Source organism: Peromyscus eremicus, chromosome 10 (assembly GCF_949786415.1).
Source record: "Peromyscus eremicus chromosome 10, PerEre_H2_v1, whole genome shotgun sequence".
Classification (NCBI taxonomy): domain Eukaryota; kingdom Metazoa; phylum Chordata; class Mammalia; order Rodentia; family Cricetidae; genus Peromyscus; species Peromyscus eremicus.
The window spans coordinates 2,766,109-2,776,335 of record NC_081426.1 but is presented as its reverse complement, the minus strand read 5'-3'; the positions used below and the strand labels follow the sequence as shown (position 1 = coordinate 2,776,335).

Genomic DNA, 10,227 nt, shown 5'->3' with positions numbered 1-10,227 from the left:
GCTAAGAATCTATGACTTGAAGTCTGATTATTAGTATCTGGGACAGTGGGCATGTTATATAATATTAGTTACTCCTACTTATTAATTATAGGAAGGTAGTCTATCATATGTTTAATTTTTGAAAAGTTAAATATCCAGAGCCTCAGAATTTTAGAAGAGATTTACAGATGTTGAGGACCCTATTCCAAACACAACTTCATCTTAAGATATTGCTTATAAGAGATCCACACATTCCCATGACCTAGACAGCAAACCACAGCATATCAGTGCCCAAAGCCTGCTGTTTCTAAAATATCCCAGAGAGGAGAGGGGGGATTCAAACAAAACCATGAAAAAAATTTAAACATTAATTTATTTTGTCATGCAGTAAAGGAATAGACCGGTAAGTGATAGGACACCATGGTCAACAACATTAGCAACAGTAACATGAAAGTCCTAAAGGCTTTTCTTTATGGACACTTTTAGTACTCATAAAACATCTGCAATGTAAGAAACATCACCCTGATTGCCTGCCTTTTAACCTATGAGGAAATCGAGGCCTGCAGAGGTTGAGTTCAAAGTTCACATAACTGGGAAAAGCCAGTCAAAACTTGAATACAGCCCTGCAGGCTCTAAGCTTCATGCTCTGTCACCATTGTCTGGGTTATCTTAGGGTGTGTCTGCCGTTTCTCAGCCATTCTATCTGACTGCAGGAGATTTGCTACTATGATTAGCAAAGTCAAGGCACACACTCCCCATTAAGTGGGGGCGGGGGCTGTGGGGGAGAAACCTCATGCAAATCACATAGAAAAGAAATGTTCTACATAAACTATGGTGTCTGGATTCAAAGTTATGAATGATCCAGGCAAAGGATAAAATGGCATAAGGGCTTTTAGGCTACCCAGCCTCAGCTTGCCTGTAGCTTGCAAAGGTAGGCGTTGAGACTGGAGGTCTTGGCATCATAGCTAGAAGAGCTGTCTTCTGGACCAGAGAAGGGGAAAGGTGTTCTGTGCCCTCAGTGCCACTAGCACACAAAAGCAAACCACGACCAAAGCCAGTAAGCCAGCAACTCCGTCATGTCGGCAAACCCAGCAGCTGGTTTTTGACATGTTTGTTGTTTTGGGGCTGGCCCATTTCCCCTTAACTACACTGCTGAGTTTAGGAGTCTTTCTTCTGTGTACACTTAAGGACACTTAATGAACAGACCTCATCAAGGTCTTACACCGTATGCCTTGGTTTCCAAATGAAAGCCAAGAAACTATTCACAGAAGAAAGATGAGGATCAGACAAAAACAGTGTGGCAACTGCAGCCAAGTGCAGATAGTGGATACAGAATGGCTTCCTTTTGAGTCTGGACTGTAACTAAGGAGTAAAGTGATTGCCTAGCATTAATAAAGCCCTGGGTTCATTCCCAGCACCACAAAAAAAAAAAAAAAAAAAAAAAAAAAACCAGCTCTTTCTTTCAGTTCCTATTAGTCCTACATGGGATAACGGTCTACCATGAAACAACACTAATCAAGCAGCTTCACGTCTTCACTGGTCAGAACACTGTCAGGACAGGGAGCAATACCTGAATAAGGTCCTGTTAGGGTGGGGCACCAGATGTTCTGATATCTAAAAACAATTATTTTCTATGTTTGATATTTTTCATGGGTTTCTTGTTCTAGCCTCAAAACAACCTCAAGGGGCCAGTAAGATGACTCAGCTGAGTAAAGGCACTTGCTGCCAAGTCTGACAATCTTGAGTTCAATCCCTGGGGTCCACATGATGAAAGGAAAAAAGTGACTCCCACAAGCTATCCTCTGGCTTCTGCACATGTGGCATGCATGAATGAGCGTTCGAGTGTTTGAGTGCGCGTGCACACACACACACATCATCATCATCATCTTTAAAAACCTTAGGAAATTGAAAGAGACTCTGTCCTTCCATTTGACAAATGCAGTAACATTTTCGAAATGGTAAATTTTTTTTCTCAAAACAGATTTTTGAGTAGAAAAAAGGACAAAATATTAAAAGGTCATAAACTTCATCAAAATTGAAAACATTGACTCTCAAAACATAGTGGTAACACATTGAAAAGACAAGCAGAAAGTGTTCAAATTGTGTCTGACCAAGGACTGGAAAGATGACTGAAAAGCACTTCCAGGACCAATAAGACAAAATCAATACAGAAATCAACAAAAGATTTGGACAAAATATTCAAAAGGAAATTTTACCAAAGGCGAATGAAAAAATGTTGTGTTATAGACATGAGAGAAATGCTATGTGAAACTGCACAGACAGAAGTTAGCCACCAGAAGGAATGAATAGCTTTGCAAATGCAAGCACCAATTGTCAGTAAAGTCACAGAGCAAAGTGAGAATGGAAAATGTTGTAACCATTGCTTATAACGGTAAACATACAATTCTACTCCTTAAGTATTTACCTAAAAGAAAACTGCATACCTACTCAAAAAATTTTCAATGAGTGCCCAAAACAGCTTTATTCATGAACAATCCAAATAGCCATCAAAAAGCCAATAGAAAACTCAAGATATAATCACACAATGGAATGCCACACATCAATGAAAAAAATGAACTTCTGAGTCCTTAACAAGGCTTCATCTCAAAAGCATGCTAAGTGAAGGAAACCAGATCCAAAACAATTGTATGCTTCATGGTTCTAGTCACATGAACTTCTGAGATGAACAGCTGCAGGGGAACAAGGGTGCACACAGAGAGATCAATCAAGAGTTGTAGTAATCCAGATGGAAGATTCTAAATCAGGGCGGCGGCAAAGATGGCGAGAAGCGGTCCAGTTCTGAGTGTATCTCACAGGGAAGGTCAGTGCAGGTTTCTGAGAACCGAATGAAGTATGCTTGCAGCAGAGAAATGAAGGGGACAGATGTGAGCACAAGGAGGGAGGGAATTCCTCTGGATTGAAATGGGGAAGCTGGTGGGTGGAGCAGGCTGCAGGAGTCGATGAGGCCACAATGTGTTCAGTCTGAAATGCCCATCAGATGTCTAAATAAAGGTAGCAAGCCAGCAGCTGGGTGTGCACGAAGATAGCTGGACTAGAGGCAAACAATTGGGAGCCTTTGCCTTGTCGTTCCAAAGAAAAGGCTGAGGAGAGTTTAAACAAGAGAGGTGTTTTTATTTTACAGAAAAGGAGAATCTACTTTTTAAAATAAAAAAAAAAAAACCCAGTTTGGATTCACTGATGACAAGTGGGGTCAGGAGAACTTAGTAGAAACTTATAGCAAAAATCTTTGCTACAATCATCAAAGTCTTGCACACTCAATGTGTTCTGAGGACCATCTCAAACTCCTCTGGTCCTGTCCAGTGCTGGGTGGCTCATCACTACACTGTTACCTAGACGTTGTTGTCTAGACATTGTTGTCTAGGTAATCCTTCTACCCCAAAGACAGAAGAGTGACAACCCCCTGGCAGGGCTCTCTGGTCGGTCTCTGCCGACTCCCTGCTTCCTCAGTTTCTGCAGCCTGCTTCTGGACAAGCGTGCCGGGAGCCCCTCCAAGTCATCAGGTTTCATTACTTCTGAAATTCATTAGTTAACTTGGTTCTTAAAAGGCACATCCACAGCCAAAGGGAACTACTGACTCTAGGGCTAGAGAAGCTATCATAGATCTGTGTGGTATGGCTTGATAAAGTAGGTTAAAAAAAATCTCTCTTCAGATTCCTGAAATTCCACTATTATGAGAGATGGAAGCAAAATGCCCTTTGCTTAACTTAACTTTGGATGAGCAGTATTGGGGAGAAATGAGAAACTGAACATTAGAAAGAAGGGGAGTTGATAGACCAGCAACACCACACACACACACACACACACACACACACACACACACACACACACACACGACAAGGTGAGGGCGGGGGACAGGCATGCATTCAGCAGGCACACATTTAGTTTGCGTGAGGGCCCAATCCCAACACAGAGCACCTAATAGGCCAGGAAATGAACCCATTCATTCTCAACATTCACCATTTGAGGAAGCAGACTCCTCCTCCCGCCAAAAAAAATAAAAAAAATAAAAAAATCTGAAATGAAAAGCTAAGGACCAGCTCTGTGAATAACCTTAATTTACTTTCTCAGGAATCACTTGTTGAGATTTTTTTTAAGCCATTTCTGTAGAACCTAAAAAGCTCTATGGGAGTGATATTTGGGCATCACATCTCAAATTCTTGTGAATCAGGGGACTGAGGGGCCTACCGCAGAGGACAGCTGGGCACCCCCAGACCCCAACGCCTAGAGGCGCGCTTTCCCGCGGGCTCACAGCCTGGGCTGGGCGCTTGCGCCTCCCTCTCTCTCCTCCGCCCTCCTTCGCCCTACTTCTCCTCCCTTTCTCCTCCTCCTGTGGCTGCTGCTGCTGCCAGACCTCGCCATTTCAGACCCACCGGGCTGCCCTCCCCTGCGCACTCCTTCGCTGCCAGGGCAGGAGAGCAGCGTGGCCACCCGCAGGTAGGAGCCCCAAACCCAAGTCGCAGGGTGCGCGCTGCACCCTCGGAGTGTGGTGGGGTGACCCAAGGACTGTCTGAGTCTGTGCAAACCGGTGGAGGAGAGTGGTGGAGGTGAGGGTCTGGGAGTGAAATCTGTCAGCCTATGCCACTACTTGGGTGACATCTGTTAGGATGGGCAGAGTGTGAGCGCTGACCAACCCCGAGAACTTGGCTGGTGACCGTGGTCTTTAGGTTCAGTGACTGATGTGCGAGATTTGAGAGGCACCTGGATTGCGCAGCGGCTGGTTGAAAGCTAAAGCGACTCCAGCTGACAGGAGAATAGTAGCTTACACCTAAGAAAACAGAGCTCAATTCCCTTCAGGCACCAAACCAGGCACCCCAAAACTGGTACCCAGTGCTGCGGTGCAGTCTGATATCCGACCCTAGGCAGCCCAGACCCTGTGCATAGCACATTTTGAGACCTGGGAACGAAGGAACAAGGGATCAGTGGCTTTGAGCTGCTGATCTCCGATGCCCTGAGTTTGGAAACAAAGTGGTGCTCCTAGAGCGCGGGTGGAAATGGAGGTTTAAGAGAGGGTACTGGAGAAGTCGGTCTGTGGTGAGAGATATTCTACCAGGAACTTGGAGTTTGCTCTTCTAGTTTTGTTTGGGTATTTTGGACTTTTTTTTTTAAGGGAAAGAAAGTCTGAGACCACGTGATTCATATTGGTTCGCAGGTATTTTTGCTGAGGGGGTTCGAACTTCACCAGCTAGAGGTGAGCCATGTGGGTACCCTAAGGTTCCAGAGAACAGACAGATGCTCCTGATCCACCCCCGCGGAGGGCCGGGGGTCGCATAGTGGTTTTTGGAATTGTTCATATTCTATAGCCCCTTTTGACTCCCCTTTTTCGGAGCCTGGTGCGTAGGCGCGGCATAAGTACATGCTGAACGTCCTTGGTATGGGATGAATGAAATGAACAAAAGGAGGTTCTGCAGCAGTTTCTCCTCTCAGTAGCTGGGGGCGGGGGTGAGAAAGCAGATTGGAAATGGGGTATCTTGGGTTCTCCACCCTCCCTTTCTCGCTTGTTTCTTCACTGCTAAAGTTTTGATTTTCCAGGCAGCAGACACTAAACATATCTTTGTGTTTCCCCTAGAAAGTCACAATGTTGCAAACACTTTTCCTGACTATGCTGACTCTGGTGCTGGTCAAGTCACAGGACACCGAGGAAACCATCACATACACGGTGAGAAGTGATGGAATTTGAGATGAGTGTATTGAGTGGTAGTCTATGTCACAGACTTTACCTGCCTCTGCCAGGGTAAGCGGGCTGTGCTCTGTGAAGCAAAGTAACTTAAACAACACTTTAATATGACTCAGATTTAGGATTCCTGATAAACTGCCCTGAATCTTTTCAAAGGTGCATTCAGATCACAAGATGAAATGGGGATCAAACCAGAAGGAGTTGTGAAAGACCCAAAATGAGCACTTTAATATTCAGTTCTGTATAAGCTACATGTTTCTATGACACTCAATGAACTGATGGGTTTGAGGAATCTGGAAACCTGGGTACATGCAGATAAAATCAATGCATTCAGAGTAACACTCAAGTCAAATAAGAATGTATTATGTAAGGACACTGTCTCGTCTGTGCCTGTGACCTCTGTCCTTGTGAAGCGATCTTTGCTGAATCCATGGAGGCTCTCTACTCATGTAAAAACTCTGCAGATAGTTTATCAGTCAGTAGGATACAGCACTTGCTAAAGTGGATTTAAAATACACTGCCCTGGTCTTGCAACTTCTATTGGCACTTATGGCATTTCTGCATCAAATTTGGTCAATTAATTAGTTGCATCAGTATAACCAATGTTCAATAACATATTAAAATATTGTCTGACCCCTCCCATGCCCAGTGTGTGAGGAGAGAACAGGCCAGTGATCACCTCAATGTGATGAGGTGCTGTGTCCTGTTTTGTGGTTTCTAACTTAGTGTTGTGAGATGAATGACATGTGTCCTGGGTGAGTATATGAAAAACACATTTTTCTACTTCTTTCCAATTTTTAAAATTAAGTAATCCTACTAAAAAGAATGCAAATGTTTTTAGAATAAAACTCAGAAGTGAGCTAATATCAATTACTAATAACAAACATTATCTCACTTTTGCATTATGTTATCCCTAGAGTATTGTCACCCATTCAGCAGATGTTCCCTTCTGCTGTTCAGATCAACTGTAAATAAAATTGGTTAGTGAAAATACTGTGTTAATTTAACATTAGAATAAAAAAAATGAAAGCATGTGCTGTTTATCTTCAAATGAAAATGTTTTGTTACCAGGCTAAACTTACTACCTTCTCAGTGAGCTATTGTTCATCTAATAAAAGAGTTTGCTCCTTTTTTTCTGAGACTCTGTCCTAGAAATCACTGTGTAGCCTGGTCTGGACTTAAATGCATAATTTTTCCATCTCAGGCTCCTGGGCAGATAGTACTGCTTTTAGGATTGCTTATCTCATACTCCTCCTTTTCAAATCACCTAAATCTTATTTGATTTTAGCAGAAAGCATCTATTGTGGATTAAGCCCTACAGTCTTAGGATTGTTATTATGAAGTCTTCCAGATATGATGCCCTTTTTGTGCTGAGATATAATAAATTAAGTCTATTCTTTTGTAAGATGTGTATGACTAATAACTGGTGGTTAAAATACCAGAAGTGACTAACCATGCTTAACTACCTCAGTGTGAACATATTTTTTGCATCCTAGCAGCCAAATGTGAGGTTTGTGATGCTATCCTACTGATAGTGGAATGGAAGAACAGAAAGGTTATCCACTTGATTTAAGGCTACACAGCCAGCAAGTAGGGGAACTAACTTCAATCTAGGCTTGTTTAATAGTAGAGCCATATTAAATGTGCTAATGTAACATGCTAAATACCTAAAATAAACTGCAAATCTTCCTTATTCATCACACAATTATTCAAATAAGCTACCGTCTTGGCATGCTTTGAAAGATTGTGTCTACAAAACATATAGTCTTATATTTCCCTTTCATATTAGAGATAAAGTTCACTAACCTATTATTGGACAAATATCTTCATAAACAACTCTCGCTATCAAAAGAAATTAAGGCTATTTGTTTACTGAGAGAATTCAGCCTTCTATATCAGGGAAGATACTGTTGAAAACTACAAAACTTCTAAAAATAATATTGTCATGGATTATACAAATCACCAAAGAAATAGAAAGAGCAAAAGTGGTTAATGTCAGTGCTAGTATAAAAGAGAATAGCTTAATACTGGCTCTTGATGGAGGTTCTGAGCTCAGATCATTCTAGAAAAGCCTCTCTTAGCTCCTTGATGGAGGTTCTGATCTCAGATTGTTCTAGGAAAGCTTGTCATAGCTCCTTGATGTAGGTTCTGAGCTCAGATTGTTCTAGGAAGGCCTGGCATAGCCCCTTGATGGAGGTTCTGAGCCCCAATGGTTCTAGGAAGGCCTGGCATAGCCTATTGATGGAGGTTCTGAGCTCAAATTGTTCTACTCAGATTGTTCTAGAAAGGCCTGGCATAGCCACCAAACACTTGGGGGTGATCAGATGAGACAAGTAGAGTGGATGGGGAAGAGGACCTGTGCATAGCTGAGGTCACTTTGAGTTCATAGGTAGGGGTGCAAAACCTGACCGTCATGGCTACTGTGCACAGAATGTAAGCATAGGGAGGCTTGCCTCATTGTGAGGCCAGGAAGTCTTGTGTCAATATGGTAATAATAGAAATGAAAGAGTGGGCAGAGCTTGAAAGAAAACAAGTGGAGACATCAGAGCTGATTCCCCTGGGTCTTACATAGCATGATGGTTGCCCCTTAAACAGTGTTGGAAAAACTAAGACAAATTAGTATAAGGGATAATGTGAGTTGAGTTTTCACCCTAGTAGATTTTAGGTATCACTAAAACAGCTACCTTGAGCTCAGTGTCTCCACCAGCCAGGTACTTCCTAAGCATTTATTTGCACAGTCAATTCTCACTTCTAGTTAATGAATTTGTCTACTTCACTTTTGGAGTCTGCCTTGGAGCATCTTCTTCACTTTGACTTTTTCAGATACCATCTGATCAAACTACTTCCTGAGTTTAAAAAATCTGCAGAGGCTTCTTGTCTTCTCTAGTGGTGTTTCTCAGGGTGTAATCTACAGACAGTCTGCATGGCCATTGTCTGAAGTGCTTGTCAAGATTACAGGCATCCTATTTAGACTGACAGAGTCAGATCCTTGAGAGCTGAAGAGTCTCCTTCAACAAGGACCCCAAATGATTCAGAAGTTTAGTAAAACCTGGGAATCCTGACCTTCACGGTAAAAATCTAGTTCCTCCCTCTCAAGAAGAAGGCTTGCCTTCTTCTGCCTGCCTGCCTTGCTGACCTCAACTCCAACCAGAACTATATGCAACTCTTTTCCTCTTCGATAATTTTATGACTCTGTTCATAATGATCCCTATTCCTAGAATTTCCACAGTTCCCTGGGAGAAAACTTGTCATTCAGTAAGACCTAGTTCACTCTCACCTTCTCTGCAAGGACTTTCCTCCTGTCCCCTTCCACACAAAAGCACCCCTGACATATCATTCCCTACCCACCGTTCCTCTGGCCCGTGAACTGCCAGAGGAAAATGACAAGGTCACCTTGAATTCCAGACCTGGGACAATGCCTGGCTTGGTGGTTGTTCAGTGAATAATGGGAGCTAGGGACAGAACCAAGAGTGAACTCAAAGTCAGAATATCAGGGAAGCTACATACTCAATGATAGGTTTAGAGTTCAGAGTGTGAAGGAGACACCAAGGCAGACTGCCTTTTATTGGTGTAAGAAATGGACTAGAAGAGTTAGGAATGTCGTAGACAGACAGAAGGATGGCAGCATGGCAGAGGCTCTGAGGAGATTTCAGACACTAATGCTATAGACAGACAACAGGTGGAGGCTCTGGGAAGTGCTCAAGATCATGTGGCAGAGTGGGCAAGTCCCTTATACACATACAGGTTTCATCAGGGAGGGCCTGTCATGCATGCAGTTGATGCATACTCCATGGTACACACTTATAGTCAGGCTGGCTCTGATTCATGGGCAGCAGGGGAGGCAGAGAAAGTCTTGCATTTTGCTGAAGGAATGTAATATTGAGGGTAGACTCTTGATGATGGGGGGTTGGCATTTAGCTAATGTGCATCCATCATAAAGGATGTGTCCCTAGTAACCCCTGATTGCTTAGTCTGTTAGCCTAGGGGAATGTACACAGAATGAACTGGGAGGGTAAAAGGAAACATATACAGAGGCAGCAGTTGGTCTGGGTTCTAATATCCCCAGCCTTTTTATTTATATAAAAATAAATAGAGGAATAACTTTATATAGAGGGGGTTGAAATACTGGGCACTATGTTCAATCTGGTTGTCTCCTGCTGACTGGGGAGGACGATCATGGAGTTAGAGAGGTACAGTAGCCCCTGACAGAACTTCTGCCTTTGGACCTGTCCACACTCACTGTCGAAGTGTGGACAACACGGCTGTCTTTGTTAAAAGCACAGTGACACAAGTACAGCTTTCGAAGGAACATGAAAAACATTGTTCCATGAATCACATTGCCAGGAAACTCACTCTTAGAACAGTCAGGAAGGTGTCTCTTAGAAGAGAGAAGTGGTTACCAAAGCTGTGAAGAAAGAAATTCCTGGATCATCTGAATCAATTAGCCAGCCTGAGCTGGTCTGACCTTTGTCCTGTCCTCTATATCTGATGTAACAGAAGTACTCGGTCTCATATTAAAATGTTCAAAAACATAGTACATCTTGAAGAAAAGA

The 10,227-nt window shown here is 42.9% G+C and overlaps 1 protein-coding gene across 1 annotated transcript in view; it reads left to right on the top strand.

The window, feature by feature from the left end:
• Positions 1 to 4,301: 4,301 nt before the first annotated feature.
• The window catches only part of Efemp1 (EGF containing fibulin extracellular matrix protein 1), a 63,106-nt gene continuing 57,180 nt past the window's right edge, over positions 4,302 to 10,227 (top strand). The window contains 2 exon segments of the mRNA XM_059275226.1: positions 4,302 to 4,434; positions 5,567 to 5,656. Coding sequence (XP_059131209.1) covers positions 5,576 to 5,656 — 81 coding nt within the window. The 5' untranslated portion in view covers positions 4,302 to 4,434; positions 5,567 to 5,575.